At 38.2% G+C, this 26633-nt stretch overlaps 4 protein-coding genes across 6 annotated transcripts; all 4 read right to left on the bottom strand.

Annotated features, from left to right (window-relative positions):
* Nucleotides 1–2103: 2103 nt before the first annotated feature.
* LOC124136299 lies at nucleotides 2104–5096 on the bottom strand. Of its 2 annotated transcripts, none has more exons than XM_048401453.1 (3): nucleotides 4902–5096; nucleotides 4175–4248; nucleotides 2104–2284 (listed from the first exon to the last, which is right to left on the bottom strand). In XM_048401453.1, the coding sequence occupies exons 1-3, from the start codon at nucleotides 5068–5070 to the stop codon at nucleotides 2129–2131; spliced, it is 399 nt and encodes a 132-aa protein (XP_048257410.1). In that variant the 5' UTR covers nucleotides 5071–5096; the 3' UTR covers nucleotides 2104–2128. The 2 variants fall into 2 exon arrangements, with proteins under 2 accessions (XP_048257410.1, XP_046358142.2); XM_046502186.2 differs by having other exon boundaries at nucleotides 2104–2281; nucleotides 4902–5094.
* A 4813-nt stretch (nucleotides 5097–9909) lies between these two features.
* Nucleotides 9910–13160, bottom strand: LOC125371591. Of its 2 annotated transcripts, none has more exons than XM_048401451.1 (3): nucleotides 12809–13156; nucleotides 12080–12153; nucleotides 9910–10081 (listed from the first exon to the last, which is right to left on the bottom strand). In XM_048401451.1, the coding sequence occupies exons 1-3, from the start codon at nucleotides 13014–13016 to the stop codon at nucleotides 9929–9931; spliced, it is 435 nt and encodes a 144-aa protein (XP_048257408.1). In that variant the 5' UTR covers nucleotides 13017–13156; the 3' UTR covers nucleotides 9910–9928. The 2 variants fall into 2 exon arrangements, with proteins under 2 accessions (XP_048257408.1, XP_048257407.1); XM_048401450.1 differs by lacking the exon at nucleotides 9910–10081 and adding an exon at nucleotides 10643–10906 and having other exon boundaries at nucleotides 12809–13160.
* A 3191-nt stretch (nucleotides 13161–16351) lies between these two features.
* LOC124136300 lies at nucleotides 16352–19876 on the bottom strand. The gene is made up of 3 exons (XM_048401454.1): nucleotides 19553–19876; nucleotides 18822–18895; nucleotides 16352–16538 (listed from the first exon to the last, which is right to left on the bottom strand). The coding sequence occupies exons 1-3, from the start codon at nucleotides 19758–19760 to the stop codon at nucleotides 16431–16433; spliced, it is 390 nt and encodes a 129-aa protein (XP_048257411.1). The 5' UTR covers nucleotides 19761–19876; the 3' UTR covers nucleotides 16352–16430.
* A 3219-nt stretch (nucleotides 19877–23095) lies between these two features.
* Nucleotides 23096–26633, bottom strand: LOC124136302. Its single transcript, XM_048401455.1, has 3 exons — nucleotides 26427–26633; nucleotides 25562–25635; nucleotides 23096–23282 (listed from the first exon to the last, which is right to left on the bottom strand). The coding sequence occupies exons 1-3, from the start codon at nucleotides 26593–26595 to the stop codon at nucleotides 23175–23177; spliced, it is 351 nt and encodes a 116-aa protein (XP_048257412.1). The 5' UTR covers nucleotides 26596–26633; the 3' UTR covers nucleotides 23096–23174.

Genomic DNA, 26633 nt, shown 5'->3' with positions numbered 1-26633 from the left:
GTCATGGAGAAATCACGAGGGTCAACATATTCCTCCGGCTTTAACCATGTTATGGTTAATATATAATTTCGCTCAAATTTTGAAGCGTCGATTACTCGAGAAAATATTGATACCTAGATGAAAGCAGTATCATCATCAGTATCATATCATCTACGTAGATATTTTTGTTTAGACTGTGGCACTAACACCCTTCCATACCAAGGCCTTGTGCGATTACATTGCCGAATTTCTAACTAATTGTACGTGTAATCATGTTGACGTCTAATCACTGTGGTCTGATATATGTGTAAGAACATTACTTGGAATATTTTAATGAAGAATGAAACACGTATCCTACACGTATCTGCATGTGGTAAGAATAGTTATATTATGTATTGAATTCAAACTTTCTTAGATTCCAGTTTTCATTACAACTATCGACTTGGTATTGATGATATTTCAATGAAAAAATGGCAATTATCTTTGTTAAATGAATTCTGTAATAAGTTGTCATCTTTAAAAAATCGAGTCTGGACCAGACAGTCCAGTGATTAATATAAGGAGCACCGATCCACTCAATTGGATCGATGACATGCATCAACGAAGTCAGCGAGCCTGACCACCCGATCCCGTTAGTCGCCTCGTACGATAAGCATAGTCTCCTTTTACGGCAAGCATGGGTTGCTGAAGACCTATTCTACCCCGGATCTTCACGGGTGAGCATGCTTGGGAAAAAACAAAAACACCAACTTATTGAAATGTAGAATGGGTCAGTGGCCTAACATTACTGAAATACATCTATGTCTATGTCTATAAAATCGTCAACCTCTTCAACTTCAGCAATGTTAAAGGTAAGCTTTTCAGATCTTTCTTCACCAGAAGGGAACCCAGGTGACCGAGTTGTCTAAGGCGCCGCAGTTCACTGTGGAGAACTGCATACCAGAAACCCAACATCGTGGGCTCCAATCCCAGATTCGACCTGATTATATTTCCAGGTTTGTCAACACCACAACCCAATCTCATTAAAATCAGATCTTAGTTCTCGCTACTGTAAACAAAGGTCTGGGTACATCCTATTGCGGGTCATATCAGAACGACCTTTCGCGAACTTTGACCAATGAAATGACTAACAAGAGTTTCCACTAACGTGGCTATATCCCCCTTTTTGCAGAATTTATGACATAATTAAATCTAAACAAACCCTAACCTTTTTTAACCGAGGTGGAACTTGTCATTGAAATTGTTAAAAAAAGAAGAGTTTGGAACCTAAGTCCATCTTGCTGCCATGGAAACGTAAAAAATAATAATTTCTAAAATTTCTAAATAGCAAAAGGCACCAGTTCAGCAAGTACCTAACAAACCTGCAAACTTTCATTAAAAGTATTGAACGGTTTATGAGTTATGCTCCGGAAACAAACCCTACCCGCACAGAACCTAAGCCCATCTTGTTGCCATGGAAAGGTAAAAAAATATTTTAAAATTTCTAAATAGCAAAAGGCACCAGTTCAGCTGTACCTGACAAACCTACAAAGTTTGATGAAAAAGAATTGAACGGTTTCTGAGTTATGCTCCTGAAACGAAACGTGGCGGACGGACGAAGCCCGTTTCTATATCCCCCGCATACTTTGTTGGGCGGGGGATAAGTCGACATTAGTCATTCAGGAAGCAGCTTTCTCGAGCAAAACAGCGCTTGTTTCAAACCGGTGACAACACTTTCAAAAATAGCCTGACAAAGTTTTGATTCGAAATGTGAAAACTTAACAAAAGAACATACTGGACTGTCCAATAGATGGCCTAGATTATATGGCACTACTTCCTACGGACAATGCAAAGTCTCTTCCGTTCAAATGTTCATCAAATTGAAGCTGGGAGTCTATATAGAGACCTCTTTGTGTTGTATCCCTGCATTGAATCGACAGATAGACCATGTTCTTGACTGAATCAATCGTAAAGCCCGTAACTGTCGTTCGGAATATCCCGTGTTTAGCTTATAGACTGGTCCATTTTTTGTGGATACTACGAAAATAAATGGGATGCTGCCACTTCGCGAAAATATATCACAAAGATCTGCAAGTAGCGAACGTTGAAACTGTCGAAAAGCAGAAGGATCACACAACAAGTAAGTAAGGTTCAATAACGAGTTTATTAATTAATCATTGAACTGAAAAATCTTGTACAATGTCTCGAGATCGCGAGACATGATACCGGCTGTCAACTGTACAGTCGCTCGGCATTGTCTGTCACATCGTGGCTCTGGAATCCGGTACTTGTCTGTATCCCTCCCACGATTGATATATCTGAACTGCTTAAACAATGAAATTGTACAAACTTTGAAACTTGAAAGTGTACGAAGTTGGCTGAAACCAGAACTGGATCCATGTAATGTAAAGAATACATTCCGGAAGTCGCATGACCCAGAATGAATGCCGAGGACGACACATCTCCTAGAGCTGTCGAAATGTGATATAAGTAATTAAAACATGGGAATACTTAATAATCATACAGGATCGACTCTAGAACGATCCCTGTAGACATTGGTAGGTAAAAGCCCTTGACTGTGACGGTCGGAATGACCTTGGACCCCCCGGATTTCATCTACCCGATCCCCGTTTAGACCAACTCTTAAAATAGCAATAGGTTAGTTGAAGCGACAATTAGGCATGGACCGCCTGTGAAGCCATCTCTCCATTTCAGTTTTCATAACAAGGAATGCAGAAAACACAAATGTACAAGAAGACATGTTCTTCAAGCAACAGCTTTATCACAAACATTTTTAGCAGAATATTATATAAATTTTAATTCATGTATGAAACAAAATGTGTGTTATCAAAAATAGTCCAAAATAGTCCAAATGGTTTGTCCGAAAGGTCCTAAAATTAGTAGTTCACACAACATTGGCACAGCAAACAAATCTAAAGTCTATCTCTCCGTGAAGAAACTCTGGAACATGTATTTCACACAGGACACAAGGACAGCCGAGCATGACTGGGGCTGCTTGGATTCTTCACCAAGATCTATCTCCACAACTTGAGGGCGGGCTCTGAGGGCAGGGGCGGGGAGGGAGGGCTGGGGGTCGGGCTGGGATGAGAGGGGGTTGACGGTGATCGTGAAGACACTGGGGCGCTTATAGAGAGGAAATAGATGTCCTTAAATCATTGAAATCAGTATCAATCCACAGTTAAGCGTGTATGAAATAAACATGAAAAGGTCGACCATTTGTTCCTACTTTATCTGGATATTTAAACGAATAGCAAGTGAAGATATACCGCCTACCGACTAACATAGAGAAATGCGACAAAAACATATCGATAATCGCCCAATATCTGTATTTGTACAATTCCTGCAGTATCATGAGAGTCAGGGCACGATTGAGGAATTAGATATACATGTAGCTTGCACCTGGTGCAAGTTTTCATCCCAACCATTTTTCACTAGACAAAATCGATTGCACTCATAACTGAACCCATAAAATAAAGAAGAAAATATCATCTCAAATCCTAGAATGAAAATCAGTGTCGTTAATAATTTGAAATTTTCATTTCACTGACAAGATCACTTTAAATGGAATCACTTATACATCCCATATATTCGTTTGTATTCTTGTCATTTATCATAAGACTGACGTGATAAGATTCATGACGAAAAGCACAAAGGACAATGTCAAATTACACAAAACACTGGGAATGTGATGTAGTATGGTACAAAAAGTGTATTGAGTTCAAAGATGTAAATGTAGAAAGCCTTTTTAGTAAGTCAGTAACAAATTTGTAAAATTTGTACATCCACTGGGTGCAAGTACAGATATAAAATAGGCTGCATTTTTCAATATCAGGTGGCACTTGTGCCTTTATTTTTGTTAAATCGAGCCCTGGTCATGAGCATGTGTTTTTCAATCACTAACAAATAGTGGTGATAACTGTTGTTTGTGAAAAGGTCATGTATAGGGAAACGGAAGTAGTTTGATCATATATATTACAGAATAAGGGAGTGGTAGAACAATGCAAGTCAACTTTGTTTGCCAGACATAAGTTCTGATTATTAAAAGCTTCGTTACTATATAACATACATAGTTATCTTAATAATGTTTAACACAGATGACTTGTTTCGAACTAATGAAAGTTGCAAAGGTTCTCGAATTTGTTTTTCTGATACTAATAGGACACACTCAAACAACTTGAACCTAATGATGACCTACAGGATCAGGGACAGGAAGAGTCTTTTGGTAGACGGGGGCCTGGTAGTTCCTAAACCTGTGGAGATCGTCCTGGGCTATAATGGAATAAATAAAATAAAAAACAACATCCATCCTCATTGTATAGACTATAACATAGATGGGTTGTTTTTATAGAAACATAATTCCTGTGTGTGTTTAGGAGCCTCAGCAAATTATGCAAACGTTGCAGAGGTCTGTGCCAGGAAGTTAGGTTGAGGTAAAATGGTCACTGGACATTTTGGGACAAGAGAGACCTATACTTTTCAAGTCCCTCCGCTTGACACCACATATGAAAACCTACACAAATCATGTTTTACTGACTGCATCCCATTACCACGGGAAGAAAAGGGGAAACACAGATCTATTGTTACTTTGATCATATACCATGATACTTTTACAATGATTAATATGATTTAACCATGGGAATTGATTGGTACAATTCATATTTATAACATCCATACACATTCACTTCACAAAAGATCAACTGTAAAACACAAAGTACATAAATATATACGAGGGACCGGCGACGTTCATGAAATGTCCCATCTGCTAATGAGTATGTCAGTCATTCTCTTTCACTTATATTGTTACCAAATGTTTACGGCAGATTCAAGTTGGGAATACAATCCGTCAAAAGGTATCAATCTGTAAGATTTGAAATCAAGATAAAAAGCAAAATTAAGTTAAAATTGAGACCACTTCTAGATACCTTGATGATAAACCAAAGCAACAGCGGCATACATCGTGATGAACGTGCGATACGTGCGGGATAAAGAGTAAAATGCAAACTCAGACGTGGAAACAAAGTGCAGGAGCAACAACCAAAATGGCGTCTTTTGTGAATAACGGAAGTAGCAACGGTCGCCAAGGAGATCCATCAGCGATCGCCGCGTCTCGTTGCTTTCCGTAGGCTATAATTGACACAATAATTGACACAAATGATATCCTTTTGATCACGACTGGGAAATCTGTTATACCTTGAATACATGGTGCACCGTGAGTTTTCATGCGACGATACGATACATGAAACGTTATAATCTGTGTCGATACTAGACTGGGGTCCTGTCTACTAAACATAGTATATCGCGCTAAGCTTGCGTCGCGTACCAACAGTGGAACCAGTTTATATCGATACAAGACGATACACTTGCTAAACTTACCACTCGTTTAATGACTCCCACTGTTTTGTGCCAGTTAAATATCGCAGATGTGTTGAAGCTCCTTCCGAGCGCGTGACACCTTCGTTTCCCTCTCGGTAAAATCCCATTCGTGACCAACTCGTGTTATTCCGGGACAAGCCGAATAGCGACTCGTGCCCCGCTTGTGGCCATTTTTGCAACCTGGTTCCTTCTTAGCGCAAACGGGGATACTTAAAACAATTGTCAACTCGTTGCGTAATAGTTCACATATATTTCCCCATATATTATATATATTTCAGATGCTATTTAAAACGCATCGGGACATGCGGAATTTACAGTATGAGTGAACACATTTATCTGTGTTTTGGCTATATTTTTAGATGCAAGACATATGTAAAATCAAATATTATTTCTGAAGGATTCGTTGACGAAGAACTTGAAATCACACGCGCATTCTAATTGGTTTGTCGTATTTTCGCACATAACATTCACCGATAGGGGGACGAGTGTTCTTTGCGAGTTACGGAAAGGAGCGAGTCGTGACGAATGCACCCATGCATCGCCACTCGCCACTTTCCGTAACCTTCAATTCGGTTTGTCCCGGAATTACACAAATGATCTCTGCCGTCGGTGTGGAAGCGGCCATTACAAGTTTTTGACATTAGGCCTCTAAATGTAGTCACGTTTATATGTTGGTTTATGTATTTGGGAATGCCATCATAGTTAAAAAAATATCTTCCCCTTTACATTCTTACTATACCAGTTGCATGATAGTTGAAATGAGAAAATGATTCAGCTGGGGTAAGAGTATTCGGCGTCACGGCAGTCACAACACCACCACCACAGGCTAATTTGCATATCACATGACCCGACTTTTCTCTTATTCTGAAATAAGAACTGATTTGCCTAATGCAAGTTTTTGGAGCGCTTTACATGTTGTTTTAGATAATTACATACATATCTTCCTACAACTGAGACATTGAGGTGCATGACAATATATCTTTATACATCAAAGTGGCCGTATTGCTCTCTCTCGGTAGGGGTTTGATGACAGCACAACCAATGTAAACAAAGGATAACTCCGCAAATGGAAAGTTCTTTACGTATTAGGACATTTTCTCAATGAAATTAACCATTCCATGCCAAATGTTTATCTAGATGTGAAGACTTGTCAAAAATGAAACAGGTGAAAACATATTCAATTTGTTGAATGGACTGTGTAATACCCCGAACACCTCTCTACATATGTGTGTATATTTGCACACGTGTGTTTATATGCATACGTGACTATACTTGTCACGTGAACGCGTTTACTCACGTATGTATATTAACACCAGCAGCAAATTTACATCATGTCTGGAGCAGGTGCAAATGTAAATGTAAATTTGCCCTGTATGGATATGTTGTAATGTGAATGTTTATGCCAACGTCAGAGGATGATCAAATTACTATATATCTGTTGTTTTGCCAATAACAAACACGTTGTAAACAGTTCTCCATTCTGAAAATGACACTTTTCAGACTACAGCAATGCCAACCTTTATGCTGACATTCAGAGCTGGGTGGACGGTGTTAATATCTGTAAGGCAACTCTCTTCTCATGATTCGAAAACAACTTTTTCATGTTGAAAGTCGTGAACAGACCCATGAATATGTGTGCTTTACGCCATTTACATACCTTATTTACACACTTAAGTTACTTTTCATGTGAACGCATAGTAAATTTAGCTTTCGTGACAGCCATAGTATAAGAAAGCTCCGCGAACGGGCTATCGCTGTGAGGAGCTTGATTAGTACAACGTATGGAATCTAGCGTCTAATGGTTGGTTGTTTAACGCCGCACTCACCAATATTCCAGCTATATGACGGCGGTCTGTAAATAATGGAACCTGGACCAGATAATCCAGTGATTAATATCATGAGCATCGATCCACGCAATTGCGATCGATGACATGCATCAACCAAGTCAGCGAGCCTGACCACCCGATCGCGTTAGTCGCCTATTCTTGACCTATTCTACTCAGGATCTTCGCGGGTCGCGTCTAATGGAATGAGTACTTTGCCGATTGTGTACAACTGGGCGGCATGCTGTTTGAAAATCATTTAGTCCATGAATGAATTTCCATTATGACTGATACTAAAAACCCGATGGAAGTTTATTGTCAATAAATATATTCAAGACATACGGTTTGCAATCTAAGTAGGTTGATTCCCATAACATTTCTTCCCAAATTATCGATTGCATAAACCTCGTCGCAGTTACGGGACATCCTGTAAATGAATCCAAACTTCATTTCCACCTGAAATCGACTTAATTGTTGCCTTAGAAACGTAGAATGCCTTAAATGGTTTCTGCACACTACGTGTGTGCATACAAAGTTTGACGAGTTGCCTTGTTTTAAGAATTAACGCCGGTGAACTGACACAACATTGACGCAAAATTGAAAGAAATATTTGATACAAAACAACAAAGAAATATGATAGTGTCGCACGTCGTATCTTTTACATAGAAGAAATACGTACATACTGTATACACATAAAGTGATTTCCATATGATTAGGGAAACAGTTTATCTAAAACAGTATGACATAGGGTCATAACTCGTATTAGCCACTGGGCGAAGAAATTCCAGCTGAGATAGGCAAGGGTGGAAAATGGAGTCTTACACTCAGTTAACTCCCTTGCCTCGGGAAGAGTGAGTGAGTGAGTTGGGTTTAACATTATCCCAGTTATAACACGGCGTGTCAGCTTATAATTAATGTGGGGGGGTAAGCCCGAAGTGACGCAGGTCTCAGACGTTTACCACTTCGGTGAAACCCACGAGCACGGCTATGGTGCTGACAAACCTAGAAACAAAATCGGGGCGAACCGCCTTAGACCGTGCCCCTGCCTCGGGAAGATGCGAAGATAGCTGCATGTGTAATAATGCTTATAAAGTGAAAAGATTTTTAAAAAGTCATTCCAGCGATAAAGAATGTTACTTACAGTAATGACAAAAATTGCAAATATTCGTTTGTCGCGATGTCATTGAAATTTGATCACGTGGCTAATTCCTGATTTTGTCCACGCCTGGGATTTTGTATGCAAAACCAGATACTTTTTAAAAGGAAATTATGAGCCTAAATATTTGGTGTGGGTTTTTTAAACACGCACTTTTACTTTTTGGAGGCAGATAGTTTCTTTCTTTTCCAACAGTCTAATGTATAATTTTTCACGCATGTTCTGAGACAATTTCTTTTCAATAAAAACGGTCGGTGCCCTAAGGCCTTGTGCGATTACACTGAGAATTGCTGCTTACTAATTTTACGTGTAATCATGTTGACGTCGAATCACTGTGTTCTGATATATGTATAATAATATTATTTGGAATATATTTATGAGGAAAGAAATACGCATCCTACACGTATCTGCATGTGGTAAGAACAGTTGTATTTATGTTTTGAATTCAAACGTTTTGAGGTTCAAATTTTCATTACAACTATCAACTTGTGTATTGATGATATTTCAATGGAAAATTGGTAATTATTTTTGTTACATGAATTCTATAATTAGTTGTCTTCTTGATGTATTATTAATAAAATACCGTATTAATGTGAACATTATTGCTGAACTTTTGAAACATATTGTACCAACTGCTAATATATGTATACCAGCTTGCTTGGAAACAAAACCCACCAACTTATTGAAATGTAGAATGGACCAGTGGCCTTACATTACTGAAATACATCTATGTCTATGTCTATGAAATCGTCAACATCTTCAACTTCAGCAATGTTAAAGGTAAACTTTTCAGCTCTTTCTTCACCAGAAGGGAGACACAGGTGACCCAGTTGTCTAAGGCGCCGCAGTTCACTGTAGAGAAATGCAAACCAGGAACCCAACATCGTTGGATCCAATCACAGATTTGACCTGATTATATTTCCAGGTTTGTCAGCACCACACCCCAATCTCATTAAAATCAGATCTTAGTTCTCGCAACCGCTAAACAAAGATCTGTGAACATCCTATTGCGAGTCATAACAGAACGACCTTTCGCGAACTTTGACCAATAAAATGACTAACAAGTCGACATACGCCATTCAGAATGCAGCTTTCTCGAGCTATACAGCGCCGGTGACTATACTTTCAAAAATATTTTGACAAAGTTCTCGATTCGAAATGTGAAACTTAACAGATGAACATACTGGACTGTCTATTAGATGGCCTAGATTGTATGGCACTACTTCCAACAGACAATGTAAAGTCACCTCCGTTCCAATGTTTATCTTATTGAAGCAGGGAGTCTACATAGAGACCTCTTTGTATTGTTTCCCTGCATTAAAACGACAGATAGACGATGTTCTTGACTGATTCAATTGTAAAGCCGGTAACTGTCGTTGGGAATATCGCGTGTTTAGCTTTTAGACTGGTCGATATTTTCTTGAGGATAAACTACGAAAATAAATGGATGCTGCCACCAGTCATAAAGTGTGACAAAATATATACCAGAGCTTGGAGACGAGGTTTCGCGAAAATATATCACAAAGATCAACAAGTATCGAACGTCGAAATGCAGAAGGATCACACAACAGGGAGATAAAGTTCAATAACGAGTTTATTAATTAATCACTGAACTGAAAAATCTGTACAAAGTCTCGAGATCGCGAGACACGATAGCGGCTGTCAACTGTACTGAAAACATCAGTCGCTCGGCATTGTCTGTCACAATCCGGTACTTGTCTGTATCCCTCCCACGATTGATATATCTGAACTGTTAAAATAATGAAATTGTACAATAAACTTTGAAACTTGAAAGTGTACGAAGTTGGTTGAAACCAGAACTGGATCCATGTAATGTAATACATTCAGGAAGTCACGTAGCCCTGAATGAATGCCGAGGACGCCACATCTCCTAGAGCTGTCGAAATGCAATATAAGTAATTAAGTCATGAGACTAAACAATCATATAGAACTACTTGGCGTGGAGTCTTTGGGCGGGAGGTTTTGATGTTTTGATTTTTCTGCGCTGACATAGTGAACAAATCCTTAAAAAATCAAGCACCATTTCATCTACCTGATCCCCATTTTGATCAACTCTTAAAATAGCAATAGGTTAGTTGAAGCAACAATTTGGCATGGACCGCATGCGAAGCCATCTCTTGATTTCAGTTTTCATAACAAGGAATGCAGAAAACATGAATGTACACGACACGTTCTTCAAGCAACAGCGTTTATCACATACATTTTAAGCAGAATATGATATAAATTTTAATTCATGTATGAAACAAAATGTATGTTATCAAAAATAGTCGTAAATAGTCCAAATGGTTAGTCCAAAAGTTCCTAAAACTAGTAGTTCACACAACATTAGCACAGCAAACAACTCCAAAGTCTATCTCTCCGTGAAGAAACTCTGGAAAATGTATTTCACACAGGACACAAGGACGGCCGAGCATGACTGGGGCTGCTTGGATTCTTCACCAAGATCTATCTCCACAACTTGAGGGCGGGCTCTGAGGGCAGGGACGGGGAGGGAGGTCTGGGGTTCGGGCTGGGATGAGAGGGGGTTGACGGTGATCGTGAAGACACTGGGGCGCTTACAGAGAGGAAATAGATGTCCTTAAATCATTGAAATCAGTATCAATCCACAGTTAAGCGTGTATGAAAAAAACATGAAAAGGTCGACCATTTTGTACCTACTTTATCTGGATATTTATCGTAGTATATACCGCCTGTCGACTAACATAGAGAAATGCAACGAAACCATTTCTGTAATCACAGAAAATCTGTATTTGTACGATTCCGACAGTATCATGAGAGTCAGGGCACGATTTAGGAATTAGATATAGCTTGCACCTGGTGCAAGTTGACATCCCAACCATTTTTCACTAGACTAAACCGATTGCACTCATATTGGAAACTATTACATAATAAAGAAAATATCATCTCAAATACCAGAATGAAATCAGTGTCATCAATATTTTGACATTTTCAGTTCATTGACAAGATCACTTTGAATGGAATCACTTATACATCCCACATATTTGTTTGCATTCTTGTTCTTATCATAAGACTGACCTGATAAGGTTCATGACGAAAAGCCAAAAGGACAATGTCAAATTACTCAAAACATTGGGAATGTGATGTAGTATGGTACAAAAAGTGTATTGAGTTCAAAGATGTAAGTGTAGAAAGCTTTTTTAGTAAGTCAGTAACAGATTTGTAAAATTTGTACATGCACTGGGTGCAAGTATAGATAAATAATAGGCTACATTTTTCCATATCAGAGGGCACTTGTGCCTTTATTTTTGTTAAATCGAGCCCTGGGCCCCGTTCCACAAAGCGATCTTAGCGCTACGTCGATCGTAACTCCCATTCTTTAACACTGACTTACGACAATCGTAGCGCTAAGATCGCTTTGTGGAACGGGGCCCAGGTCATGAGCATGTGTTTTTCAATCACTAACAAATAGTGGTGATACAAGTTGTTTGTGAAAAGGTCATGTATAGGGAAACGGAAGTAGTTTTATCATATGTATTACAGAATAAGGGAGTGGTAGAAAAATGCAAGTCAACTTTCTTATGTTGTATGTTAGAAATGAGTTCTGATTATTAAAAGCTTCGTGACTATATAATATGTATAGTTGTCCTGATAATGTTTAACATAGATGACATGTTCCGAACTAATGTAAGTTGCAAAGGTTCTCGAATTTGTTTTTTCTGATACTAATAAGACACATTCAAACAACTTGAACCCAATGATGACCTACAGGATCAGGGACAGGAAGAGTCGTTTGGGAGACGGGGGCCTGGTAGGTCCTAAACCTGTGGAGATCGTCCTGAGCTATAATGGAATAAATAAAATAAAAAACAACATCCATCCTCATTGTATAGACTATAACATAGATGGGTTGTTTTTATAGAAACATAATTCCTGTGTGTGTTTAGGAGCCTCAGCAAATTATGCAAACGTTGCAGGGTTCTGTGCCAGGAAGTTAGGTTGAGGTAAAATGGTCACTGGACATTTTGGGACAAGAGAGACCTATACTTTTCAAGTCCCTCCCCTTGACACCACATATGAAAACCTACACAAATCATGTTTTACTGACTGCATCCCATTACCACGGGAAGAAAAGGGGAAACACAGATCTATTGTTACTTTGATCATATATCATGATACTTGACAATGATTAATATGATTTTACCATAGGAATTGAATTGGTACTATTCATATTAATAACATCCATACACATTCACTTCACAAAAGATCAATTGTAAAATACAAAGTACATAGACATATACCAGGGACCGTCGAAGTACATGAAATGTCCCATCTGTAAATGAGTATGTCTGTCATTCTCTTTCACTTTTATTGTTACCAAATGTTTAGGACCGGATTCAAGTTTGGAATGCAATCCGATAAAAGGTATCACTCTCTAAGCTTTGAAATCAAGATAAAAAAACAAAATTAAGTTAACACTGAGACCACTACTAGATACCTTGATGATAAACCAAAGCAACAGTGGCATACATCGTGAAGAACGTGCGATACGTGCGGGATAATGAGCAAAATGCAAACACAGACGTGGAAACAAAGTGCAGCAGCAACAACCAAAATGGCGTCGTTTGTGAATAACGGAAGTAGCAACGGTCTCCATGGAGATCCATCAGCGATCGCCGCGTCTCGTTGCTTTCCGTAGCTTGCATGTCCCGGAATAATTGCCACAAATGATATCCTTTTGATCACAACTTGGAATACCTTAAATATATGGTGCACAGTGAGTTCTCATGCGACGATACGATACACGAAAAGTTATTTTCTGTGTTGATACTAGACTGGGGTCCTGTCTACTAAAACTAGTATATCGCGCTAAGCTTGCGTCGCGTACCAACACTGGAACCAGTTTATATCGATACACGACGATAAACTTACTACTCGTTTAATGACTCCCACTGTTTTGTGCAGTTACATATCGCAGCTGTGTTGAAGTAAGTGTTTAAAGTTAACTCACAAACATTGCGGCTTCGAACATGTGTCTGCTGCAACTTTTACCTTTAGAGCCTGCTCTGAAATATCGAGTTTCCACGCGATTTTGACCCATATATGTGTATCGCGATACGTATCGTATCGTGACCTAATATGTATCGTGATACGTATCGTATAGTGACCTTGCTGTATCGTTTGACCCCGATATTGTTGGTTCTACTGTATATATATTTCTGGCCACTAACCGAGTGGTGTCCACCTTGCATGTCCAAACCACGATTATGACTAATGCCTGACAGTGAGTTGACAACAGATGATGGGTTAACAATCATTCCATACAAAATGTACCTGGAACAAAATACCTTTTTTGTGTATTTCTGTTGTAACACGCGCCGTGTGTTTGCATTCCAACACAATGACCGTGACCTTTTCCTGTCAAGGGCAATAATTCATATAGAGTGTGTAGAGTGGTTTCCCTTTGACTTACACAAGCTCCTTCCCAGCGCGTGACAGATTCGATGTCGCTGTGAGGAGCTTGACGAGTATAACGTTTGGAATATATAGCGTCTAATGGAGTGAGTACTTTGCCGATGGTGTATAACTGGATGTCATGCTGTTTGAAAATCATTTAGTCCATGAATGAATATTCCATTATGAATAATACAAAAACAAAACAAAAAAACGATGGAAGTTTATTGTAAAAAAATAAAATAAAAATACTCAAGATATATAAGGTCGGTTTGCAATCTAAGTAGGTTGATTCCCATAACATTTCTTCCCAAATTATCGATTGCATAAACCACGTCGCAGTTACGGAACATCCTGTACTTTATGTGTGTATGTTTCATATAATGCCATATAATGCACGTATTCCTTGTCCTGGTAGATCGCGTATCTAACCTGTTAAGCACTTGCCTAATGTGTATGTGAAGTTTTATATAAATATTAAACAGATTATGACTACTGCTCCGGAAAGAATCCAAACTTCATTTCCGAATGAATTCGACTTAAACTGTTGCCTTGGAATCGTAGAACAAAATCTGAATGGCAAAATACATTTTCATCACATTACTTGTGTATTTACTAAGTTTGACGAGTTGCCTTGTTGAAAGAATAAACGCCCATGAAGTGACTCAACATTGAAGCAATATTGAAAGAAATATTTGATACAAAACAATGTCATATTTATAAGAAGAGATAGAGAGCAAAAGAAATATAAGAGTGTCGCACGTCGCATCTTTTACAAAGAAGAAATACGTACATACTGTATACAAATAATAGTGATTTCCATATGATAAGGCTTGAGTATATTTAAATAATATGACATATAAATAATATAAATATATAATATAGATAATAATACTACAAACCTAATTCAGGAATGTTTTTCCAGGAAGTGGCGTTAAGCCTACAAAAATCGTCTTGACTGGGCGCTGCTATTTTGTTCGAAGAAAATTCAAGTGATATGAGATGTGGACTCTCATTGGTCAATCGAAGGGACGGACATAAGTCGTAATAGCCACTGGTGGCTCTACGTTCGAGCCCAGAAATTCCAGTCTATTTTCGCAAGGCTGGAGAGTTGAGTGAATGGAGTGTAATAATGCTTATAAAGTGAAAAGATTTATAAGAAGCTATTCCAGCGATTAGGAATATTATTTATATTACAAAAATTGCAAAATGCGCTTAGAAATAAAGAAATATCCATTTTGTTGGCGATATACATCACCATTGAGTTTTGATCACGTGGTTAATCCCCGACTTTGTTTGTTTGTTGTTTAACGCCGCACTCAGCAATATTTCAGCTATGTGGCGGCGGTCAGTTAAAAGTCGAGTTTTTTTGTGGCAGACATATTCTTTTTTTACAAGTCTGATTCATACACTTTCACGCATTTTCTGAGTCAGTTTCTTTTCTTCGATAAAGAAGGTCGGTGCCTAAGGCCTTGTGCATTACATTACATAATCTCTGCTAACCAATTTTACGTGCAATCATGTCGACGTCTAATCTCTGTGGTCTGATAAATATATGATAACACTATTTTGAATATTTGTTTGAGGAAAGAGACACGTATCATGTAAGTGAATTCTTCGTTTTCAACTTTCCGTGTAAATCACCTCCAGTCGAATTGGGCCATTCTTTCTGTACCAACATATTTCTCAAGAACATCCGTGCACAAGAAATAATATTAATTTGTGATACAATAATAACTGATTTCCAGAACCTATGGCATTTAGCCATGGACCCTTAGTACAGTATACATTTTTTTCACGTTGAGTAAGTGGTACATTTTGTTTTGGACAAGACTTGATAAATATAATAGGATTTATCATATAATGGGTGGGTTTCTCGGCAGGAAACTATGTCCGCTCGGGTCATATGCGGATAGAGATGCAAGTAGGGACTACTTTCACTGTTTATAAACGATTGTGCAAGCCAACTTTATGTCATAATAAGTTTCTTTGAGAGGCATTTAGAAGTTGGAGTACCAAGTAAGGACAAGATATAATATGGATGAACAACTTCCTTATTACGATTAGGAGCGACGTTTCGGTGTAGGTTCTAACACCATTATCAAGCTTAGTATTTCATAATAAGTTGATATCCTACAACTCGGAATGACAATCCAAATGAAGCAAACTTTTTTTCATATGAAAGCTTATGTACTTTTTCAAATTCGCAACATCTATGATAGCCTGAAACCCACATTGCTACTTGTAGGTATATTTACATGGGTATCTGTGATAATGGACATAGAACGACCTTTCGCGAACTTTGACCGACAATTAGTCGACATAAGCCATTCAGAAAGCAGCTTTCTAATGTTTCTCATTGAAGCAGAGAGTCTATATAGAGACCTCTTTGTATTGTCTCCGTGCATGGAATCATATTTTCTAGTGGATAAACTACGAAAATATACGGATGCTGCCACAAGTTATAAAGTGTGACAAAATAAATTCCAGAGCTTGGAGACGAGTTTTCGCGAAAATATATCACAAAGATCTACAAGTAGCGAACGTCGAAACTGTCGAAATGCAGAAGGATCACACAACAAGGAGGTTTAAGTTCAATAACGAGTTTATTAATTAATCACTGAACTGAAAAGTTTGTACAAAGTCTCGAGATCGCGGACACGATACTAGCTGTCAACTGTACTGGAAACATCAGTCGTTCGGCATTGTCTGTCACAACGTGGCTCTGGAATCCGGTACTTGTCCGTATCCCTCCAACAATTGATATATCTGAACTGTTAAAATAATGAAATTGTACAATAAACTTTGAAACTTGAGGACGCCACATCTCCTAGAGCTGTCGAAATGCGATCTAAGTAATTAAAGCATGGGATTAAATCATCATATGGGATCGATTCTAGAACGATCCCTGTAGACATTGGTAGGTAAAAGCCCTTGACTGTGACGTCGGAATGACCTTTGACCCCCAGGATAGAAAAATCTGTAAACTGTATTATGTTATAGGGACAATAAATCACATGCGACTTGTGATAACTGTAACTTGTATACTTGAATCATTACGATCTTGGAATATTTTGGTGAGGTAACAAAACTAAATTAATTAAGCTTTTATCCATTTTTGAACTGATGTCTTCCATCAATAATAACTGTTCAGATTCTGACAGCAAGATTTTTGTTTACCAACAGGCCTGATACGTAGGAGTTCAACGTTCACATTTCAACCTCGGGCTCTGTAAGAGATAATTGCAGCATGGGAAAGCATGAATTATAGTAATTAGGAGTACCGACAATGTAACCATCCGATCCTCATTGTAATTATCTCTTAAATAACGACTGCTTGGCCGCAGTGACTGCTGCTTCTTTGTGCGGGAGCTCGACCTTCTTCGAGGTTTTGTTTGTTTTCATTTTTCTGCACTGACATAGTGAACAAATCCTTAAAAAATCAAGCACCATTTCATCTACCTGATCCCCATTTTGATCAACTCTTAAAATAGCAATAGGTTAGTTGAAGCGACAATTTGGCATGGACCGCATGCGAAGCCATCTCTTGATTTCAGTTTTCATAACAAGGAATGCAGAAAACATGAATGTACACGACACGTTCTTCAAGCAACAGCGTTTATCACATACATTTTAAGCAGAATATTATATAAATTTTAATTCATGTATGAAACAAAATGTATGTTATCAAAAATAGTCCCAAATAGTCCAAATGGTTAGTCCAAAAGTTCCTAAAACTAGTAGTTCACACAACATTAGCACAGCAAACAACTCCAAAGTCTATCTCTCCGTGAAGAAACTCTGGAAAATGTATTTCACACAGGACACAAGGACGGCCGAGCATGACTGGGGCTGCTTGGATTCTTCACCAAGATCTATCTCCACGACTTGAGGGCGGGCTCTGAGGGCAGGGACAGGGAGGGAGGTCTGGGGTTCGGGCTGGGATGAGAGGGGGTTGACGGTGATCGTGAAGACACTGGGGCGCTTACAGAGAGGAAATGGATGTCCTTAAATCATTGAAATCAGTATCAATCCACAGTTAAGCGTGTATGAAAAAAACATGAAAAGGTCGACCATTTTGTACCTACTTTATCTGGATATTTAAACAAATAGCAAGTGAGGATATACCGCCTACCGACTAACATAGAGAAATGCAACAAAACCATTTCTGTAATCACAGAAAATCTGTATTTGTACGATTCCGACAGTATCATGAGAGTCAGGGCACGATTTAGGAATTAGATATAGCTTGCACCTGGTGCAAGTTGACATCCCAACCATTTTTCACTAGACTAAACCGATTGCACTCATATTGGAAACTATTACAAAAAAAGAAAATATCATCTCAAATACCAGAATGAAATCAGTGTCATTAATATTTTGACATTTTCAGTTCATTGACAAGATCACTTTGAATGGAATCACTTATACATCCCACATATTTGTTTGCATTCTTGTTCTTATCATAAGACTGACCTGATAAGGTTCATGACGAAAAGCCAAAAGGACAATGTCAAATTACTCAAAACACTGGGGATGTGATGTAGTATGGTACAAAAAGTGTATTGAGTTCAAAGATGTAAGTGAAGAAAGCTTTTTTAGTAAGTCAGTAACAAATTTGTAAAATTTGTACATGCACTGGGTGCAAGTATAGATAAATAATAGGCTACATTTTTCCATATCAGAGGGCACTTGTGCCTTTATTTTAGTTAAATCGAGCCCTGGTCATGAGCATGTGTTTTTCAATCACTAGCAAATAGTGGTGATACAAGTTGTTTGTGAAAAGGTCATGTATAGGGAAACGGAAGTAGTTTTATCATATGTATTACAGAATAAGGGAGTGGTAGAAAAATGCAAGTCAACTTTCTTATGTTGTATGTTAGAAATGAGTTCTGATTATTAAAAGCTTCGTGACTATATAATATGTATAGTTGTCCTGATAATGTTTAACACAGATGACATGTTTCGAACTAATGTAAGTTGCAAAGGTTCTCGAATTTGTTTTTTCTGATACTAATAAGACACATTCAAACAACTTGAACCCAATGATGACCTACAGGATCAGGGACAGGAAGAGTCGTTTGGGAGACGGGGGCCTGGTAGGTCCTAAACCTGTGGAGATCGTCCTGAGCTATAATGGAATAAATAAAATAAAAAACAACATCCATCCTCATTGTATAGACTATAACATAGATGGGTTGTTTTTATAGAAACATAATTCCTGTGTGTGTTTAGGAGCCTCAGCAAATTATTCAAACGTTGCAGGGTTCTGTGCCAGGAAGTTAGGTTGAGGTAAAATGGTCACTGGACATTTTGGGACAAGAGAGACCTATACTTTTCAAGTCCCTCCCCTTGACACCACATATGAAAACCTACACAAATCATGTTTTACTGACTGCATCCCATTACCACGGGAAGAAAAGGGGAAACACAGATCTATTGTTACTTTGATCATATATCATGATACTTGACAATGATTAATATGATTTTACCATAGGAATTGAATTGGTACTATTCATATTAATAACATTCATACACATTCACTTCACAAAAGATCAATTGTAAAATACAAAGTACATAGACATATACAAGGGACCGTCGAAGTACATGAAATGTCCCATCTGTAAGTGAGTATGTCTGTCATTCTCTTTCACTTTTATTGTTACCAAATGTTTAGGACAGGATTCAAGTTGGGAATGCAACCCGCCAAAAGGTATCACTCTCTAAGCTTTGAAATCAAGATAAAAAAAAACAAAATTAAGTTAACACTGAGACCACTACTAGATACCTTGATGATAAACCAAAGCAACAGTGGCATACATCGTGAAGAACGTGCGATACGTGCGGGATAATGAGCAAAATGCAAACACAGACGTGGAAACAAAGTGCAGCAGCAACAACCAAAATGGCGTCGTTTGTGAATAACGGAAGTAGCAACGGTCTCCATGGAGATCCATCAGCGATCGCCGCGTCTCGTTGCTTTCCGTAGCTTGCATGTCCCGGAATAATTGCCACAAATGATATCCTTTTGATCACAACTTGGAATACCTTAAATATATGGTGCACAGTGAGTTCTCATGCGACGATACGATACACGAAAAGTTATTTTCTGTGTTGATACTAGACTGGGGTCCTGTCTACTAAAACTAGTATATCGCGCTAAGCTTGCGTCGCGTACCAACACTGGAACCAGTTTATATCGATACACGACGATAAACTTACTACTCGTTTAATGACTCCCACTGTTTTGTGCAGTTACATATCGCAGCTGTGTTGAAGTAAGTGTTTAAAGTTAACTCACAAACATTGCGGCTTCGAACATGTGTCTGCTGCAACTTTTACCTTTAGAGCCTGCTCTGAAATATCGAGTTTCCACGCGATTTTGACCCATATATGTGTATCGCGATACGTATCGTATCGTGACCTAATATGTATCGTGATACGTATCGTATAGTGACCTTGCTGTATCGTTTGACCCCGATATTGTTGGTTCTACTGTATATATATTTCTGGCCACTAACCGAGTGGTGTCCACCTTGCATGTCCAAACCACGATTATGACTAATGCCTGACAGTGAGTTGACAACAGATGATGGGGTAACAATCATTCCATACAAAATGTACCTGGAACAAAATACCTTTTTTGTGTATTTCTGTTGTAACACGCGCCGTGTGTTTGCATTCCAACACAATGACCGTGACCTTTTCCTGTCAAGGGCAATAATTCATATAGAGTGTGTAGAGTGGTTTCCCTTTGACTTACACAAGCTCCTTCCCAGCGCGTGACAGATTCGATGTCGCTGTGAGGAGCTTGACGAGTACAACGTTTGGAATATATAGCGTCTAATGGAGTGAGTACTTTTCCGATGGTGTATAACTGGATGTCATGCTGTTTGAAAATCATTTAGTCCATGAATGAATATTCCATTATGAATGATACAAAAACAAAACAAAAAAACGATGGAAGTTTATTGTAAAAAAATAAAATAAAAATACTCAAGATATATAAGGTCGGTTTGCAATCTAAGTAGGTTGATTCCCATAACATTTCTTCCCAAATTATCGATTGCATAAACCACGTCGCAGTTACGGAACATCCTGTACTTTATGTGTGTATGTTTCATATAATGCCATATAATGCACGTATTCCTTGTCCTGGTAGATCGTGTATCTACCCTGTTAAGCACTTGCCTAATGTGTATGTGAGGTTTTATATAAATATTAAACAGATTATGACTACTGCTCCGGAAAGAATCCAAACTTCATTTCCGAATGAAATCGACTTAAACTGTTGCCTTGGAAACGTAGAACAAAATCTGAATGGCAAAATACATTTTCATCACATTACTTGTGTATTTACTAAGTTTGACGAGTTGCCTTGTTTAAAGAATAAACGCCCATGAAGTGACTCAACATTGAAGCAATATTGAAAGAAATATTTGATACAAAACAATGTCATATTTATTAGGAGAGATAGAGAGTAAAAGAAATATTAGAGTGTCGCACGTCGCATCTTTTACAAAGAAGAAATACGTACATACTGTATACAAATAATAGTGATTTCCATATGATAAGGCTTCAGTATATTTAAATAATATGACATATAAATAATATAAATATATAATATAGATAATAATACTACAAACCTAATTCAGGAATGTTTTTCCAAGAAGTGGCGTTAAGCTTACAAAAATCGTCTTGACTGGGCGCCGCTATTTTGTTCGAAGCAAATTCAAGTGATATGAGATGTGGACTCTCATTGGTCAATCGAAGGGACGGACATAAGTCGTAATAGCCACTGGTGGCTCTACGTTCGAGCCCAGAAATTCCAGTCTATTTTCGCAAGGCTGGAGAGTTGAGTGAATGGAGTGTAATAATGCTTATAAAGTGAAAAGATTTATAAGAAGCTATTCCAGCGATTAGGAATATTATTTATATTACAAAAATTGCAAAATGCGCTTAGAAATGAAGAAATATCCATTTTGTTGGCGATATACATCACCATTGAGTTTTGATCACGTGGTTAATCCCCGACTTTGTTTGTTTGTTGTTTAACGCCGCACTCAGCAATATTTCAGCTATGTGGCGGCGGTCAGTTAAAAGTCGAGTTTTTTTGTGGCAGACATATTCTTTTTTTACAAGTCTGATTCATACACTTTCACGCATTTTCTGAGTCAGTTTCTTTTCTTCGATAAAGAAGGTCGGTGCCTAAGGCCTTGTGCATTACATTACATAATCTCTGCTAACCAATTTTACGTGCAATCATGTCGACGTCTAATCTCTGTGGTCTGATAAATATATGATAACACTATTTTGAATATTTGTTTGAGGAAAGAGACACGTATCATGTAAGTGAATTCTTCGTTTTCAACTTTCCGTGTAAATCACCTCCAGTCGAATTGGGCCATTCTTTCTGTACCAACATATTTCTCAAGAACATCCGTGCACAAGAAATAATATTAATTTGTGATACAATAATAACTGATTTCCAGAACCTATGGCATTTAGCCATGGACCCTTAGTACAGTATACATTTTTTTCACGTTGAGTAAGTGGTACATTTTGTTTTGGACAAGACTTGATAAATATAATAGGATTTATCATATAATGGGTGGGTTTCTCGGCAGGAAACTATGTCCGCTCGGGTCATATGCGGATAGAGATGCAAGTAGGGACTACTTTCACTGTTTATAAACGATTGTGCAAGCCAACTTTATGTCATAATAAGTTTCTTTGAGAGGCATTTAGAAGTTGGAGTACCAAGTAAGGACAAGATATAATATGGATGAACAACTTCCTTATTACGATTAGGAGCGACGTTTCGGTGTAGGTTCTAACACCATTATCAAGCTTAGTATTTCATAATAAGTTGATATCCTACAACTCGGAATGACAATCCAAATGAAGCAAACTTTTTTTCATATGAAAGCTTATGTACTTTTTCAAATTCGCAACATCTATGATAGCCTGAAACCCACATTGCTACTTGTAGGTATATTTACATGGGTATCTGTGATAATGGACATAGAACGACCTTTCGCGAACTTTGACCGACAATTAGTCGACATAAGCCATTCAGAAAGCAGCTTTCTAATGTTTCTCATTGAAGCAGAGAGTCTATATAGAGACCTCTTTGTATTGTCTCCGTGCATTGAATCATATTTTCTAGTGGATAAACTACGAAAATATATGGATGCTGCCACAAGTTATAAAGTGTGACAAAATAAATTCCAGAGCTTGGAGACGAGTTTTCGCGAAAATATATCACAAAGATCTACAAGTAGCGAACGTCGAAACTGTCGAAATGCAGAAGGATCACACAACAAGGAGGTTTAAGTTCAATAACGAGTTTATTAATTAATCACTGAACTGAAAAGTTTGTACAAAGTCTCGAGATCGCGGACACGATACTAGCTGTCAACTGTACTGGAAACATCAGTCGTTCGGCATTGTCTGTCACAACGTGGCTCTGGAATCCGGTACTTGTCCGTATCCCTCCAACAATTGATATATCTGAACTGTTAAAATAATGAAATTGTACAATAAACTTTGAAACTTGAGGACGCCACATCTCCTAGAGCTGTCGAAATGCGATCTAAGTAATTAAAGCATGGGATTAAATCATCATATGGGATCGATTCTAGAACGATCCCTGTAGACATTGGTAGGTAAAAGCCCTTGACTGTGACGTCGGAATGACCTTTGACCCCCCGGATAGAAAAATCTGTAAACTGTATTATGTTATAGGGACAATAAATCACATGCGACTTGTGATAACTGTAACTTGTATACTTGAATCATTACGATCTTGGAATATTTTGGTGAGGTAACAAAACTAAATTAATTAAGCTTTTATCCATTTTTGAACTGATGTCTTCCATCAATAATAACTGTTCAGATTCTGACAGCAAGATTTTTGTTTACCAACAGGCCTGATACGTAGGAGTTCAACGTTCACATTTCAACCTCGGGCTCTGTAAGAGATAATTGCAGCATGGGAAAGCATGAATTATAGTAATTAGGAGTACCGACAATGTAACCATCCGATCCTCATTGTAATTATCTCTTAAATAACGACTGCTTGGCCGCAGTGACTGCTGCTTCTTTGTGCGGGAGCTCGACCTTCTTCGAGGTTTTGTTTGTTTTCATTTTTCTGCACTGACATAGTGAACAAATCCTTAAAAAATCAAGCACCATTTCATCTACCTGATCCCCATTTCGATCAACTCCTAAAATAGCAATAGGTTAGTTGAAGCGACAATTTGGCATGGACCGCATGCGAAGCCATCTCTTGATTTCAGTTTTCATAACAAGGAATGCAGAAAACATGAATGTACACGACACGTTCTTCAAGCAACAGCGTTTATCACATACATTTTAAGCAGAATATTATATAAATTTTAATTCATGTATGAAACAAAATGTATGTTATCAAAAATAGTCCCAAATAGTCCAAATGGTTAGTCCAAAAGTTCCTAAAACTAGTAGTTCACACAACATTAGCACAGCAAACAACTCCAAAGTCTATCTCTCCGTGAAGAAACTCTGGAAAATGTATTTCACACAGGACACAAGGACGGCCGAGCATGACTGGGGCTGCTTGGATTCTTCACCAAGATCTATCTCCACAACTTGAGGGCGGGCTCTGAGGGCAGGGACGGGGAGGGAGGTCTGGGGTTCGGGCTGGGATGAGAGGGGGTTGACGGTGATCGTGAAGACACTGGGGCGCTTACAGAGAGGAAATAGATGTCCTTAAATCATTGAAATCAGTATCAATCCACAGTTAAGCGTGTATGAAAAAAACATGAAAAGGTCGACCATTTTGTACCTACTTTATCTGGATATTTAAACAAATAGCAAGTGAGGGTATACCGCCTACCGACTAACATAGAGAAATGCAACACAAATGTAATCACAGAAAATCTGTATTTGTACGATTCCGACAGTATCATGAGAGTCAGGGCACGATTTAGGAATTAGATATAGCTTGCACCTGGTGCAAGTTGACATCCCAACCATTTTTCACTAGACTAAACCGATTGCACTCATATTGGAAACTATTACATAATAAAGAAAATATCATCTCAAATACCAGAATGAAATCAGTGTCATTAATATTTTGACATTTTCAGTTCATTGACAAGATCACTTTGAATGGAATCACTTATACATCCCACATATTTGTTTGCATTCTTGTTCTTATCATAAGGCTGACCTGATAAGGTTCATGACGAAAAGCCAAAAGGACAATGTCAAATTACTCAAAACATTGGGAATGTGATGTAGTATGGTACAAAAAGTGTATTGAGTTCAAAGATGTAAGTGAAGAAAGCTTTTTTAGTAAGTCAGTAACAAATTTGTAAAATTTGTACATGCACTGGGTGCAAGTATAGATAAATAATAGGCTACATTTTTCCATATCAGAGGGCACTTGTGCTTTTATTTTAGTTAAATCGAGCCCTGGTCATGAGCATGTGTTTTTCAATCACTAGCAAATAGTGGTGATACAAGTTGTTTGTGAAAAGGTCATGTATAGGGAAACGGAAGTAGTTTTATCATATGTATTACAGAATAAGGGAGTGGTAGAAAAATGCAAGTCAACTTTCTTATGTTGTATGTTAGAAATGAGTTATGATTATTAAAAGCTTCGTGACTATATAATATGTACAGTTGTCCTGATAATGTTTAACACAGATGACATGTTTCGAACTAATGTAAGTTGCAAAGGTTCTCGAATTTGTTTTTTTCTGATACTAATAGGACACATTCAAACAACTTGAACCCAATGATGACCTACAGGATCAGGGACAGGAAGAGTCGTTTGGGAGACGGGGGCCTGGTAGGTCCTAAACCTGTGGAGATCGTCCTGAGCTATAATGGAATAAATAAAATAAAAAACAACATCCATCCTCATTGTATAGACTATAACATAGATGGGTTGTTTTTATAGAAACATAATTCCTGTGTGTGTTTAGGAGCCTCAGCAAATTATTCAAACGTTGCAGGGTTCTGTGCCAGGAAGTTAGGTTGAGGTAAAATGGTCACTGGACATTTTGGGACAAGAGAGACCTATACTTTTCAAGTCCCTCCCCTTGACACCACATATGAAAACCTACACAAATCATGTCTTACTGACTGCATCCCATTACCACGGGAAGAAAAGGGGAAACACAGATCTATTGTTACTTTGATCATATATCATGATACTTGACAATGATTAATATGATTTTACCATAGGAATTGAATTGGTACACAGGAGTCCGTATCTAAAAATAGACGCCCTCATGCATATTCATGACCATCTCCACACACGGGCTCGCGTGTGGAGATGGTCATGAATATGCATGAGGGCGTCTATTTTTAGATACGGACTCCTGTGATTGGTACTATTCATATTAATAACATTCATACACATTCACTTCACAAAAGATCAATTGTAAAATACAAAGTACATAGACATATACCAGGGACCGTCGAAGTACATGAAATGTCCCATCTGTAAATGAGTATGTCTGTCATTCTCTTTCACTTTTATTGTTACCAAATGTTTAGGACAGGATTCAAGTTGGGAATGCAACCCGCCAAAAGGTATCACTCTCTAAGCTTTGAAATCAAGATAAAAAAAACAAAATTAAGTTAACACTGAGACCACTACTAGATACCTTGATGATAAACCAAAGCAACAGTGGCATACATCGTGAAGAACGTGCGATACGTGCGGGATAATGAGCAAAATGCAAACACAGACGTGGAAACAAAGTGCAGCAGCAACAACCAAAATGGCGTCGTTTGTGAATAACGGAAGTAGCAACGGTCTCCATGGAGATCCATCAGCGATCGCCGCGTCTCGTTGCTTTCCGTAGCTTGCA

The sequence above is a fragment of the Haliotis rufescens genome, unplaced genomic scaffold (assembly GCF_023055435.1).
Source record: "Haliotis rufescens isolate VD_foot unplaced genomic scaffold, xgHalRufe1.0.p SCAF_22, whole genome shotgun sequence".
In the NCBI taxonomy this organism is placed as follows: Eukaryota; Metazoa; Mollusca; class Gastropoda; order Lepetellida; family Haliotidae; genus Haliotis; species Haliotis rufescens.
The sequence above is the reverse complement of the archived record's forward strand: the minus strand, read 5'-3'. Positions and strand labels throughout refer to the sequence as shown.

Bases quoted from the DNA above. Each gene is read 5' to 3' on its own strand.
- LOC124136302 (XM_048401455.1), bottom strand. From the start codon at position 26,595: ATGGATCTCCATGGAGACCGTTGCTACTTCCGTTATTCACAAACGACG. The intron at 25,636-26,426 runs GTATCTAGTAGT...ATTCCATTATAG, and splicing joins TGCTTTGGTTTATCATCAAG to CTCAGGACGATCTCCACAGG. The intron at 23,283-25,561 runs GTAGGTCATCAT...TTATTTTAACAG, and splicing joins CTCTTCCTGTCCCTGATCCT to TTCAGATATATCAATTGTTG.
- LOC124136299 (XM_048401453.1), bottom strand. From the start codon at position 5,070: ATGGATCTCCTTGGCGACCGTTGCTACTTCCGTTATTCACAAAAGACG. The intron at 4,249-4,901 runs GTATCTAGAAGT...ATTCCATTATAG, and splicing joins TGCTTTGGTTTATCATCAAG to CCCAGGACGATCTCCACAGG. The intron at 2,285-4,174 runs GTAGGTCATCAT...TCATTGTTTAAG, and splicing joins CTCTTCCTGTCCCTGATCCT to CAGTTCAGATATATCAATCG.
- LOC124136300 (XM_048401454.1), bottom strand. From the start codon at position 19,760: ATGCAAGCTACGGAAAGCAACGAGACGCGGCGATCGCTGATGGATCTC. The intron at 18,896-19,552 runs GTATCTAGTAGT...ATTCCATTATAG, and splicing joins TGCTTTGGTTTATCATCAAG to CTCAGGACGATCTCCACAGG. The intron at 16,539-18,821 runs GTAGGTCATCAT...TTATTTTAACAG, and splicing joins CTCTTCCTGTCCCTGATCCT to TTCAGATATATCAATTGTTG.
- LOC125371591 (XM_048401450.1), bottom strand. From the start codon at position 13,016: ATGCAAGCTACGGAAAGCAACGAGACGCGGCGATCGCTGATGGATCTC. The intron at 12,154-12,808 runs GTATCTAGTAGT...ATTCCATTATAG, and splicing joins TGCTTTGGTTTATCATCAAG to CTCAGGACGATCTCCACAGG. The intron at 10,907-12,079 runs GTAGGTCATCAT...CCTCTCTGTAAG, and splicing joins CTCTTCCTGTCCCTGATCCT to CGCCCCAGTGTCTTCACGAT.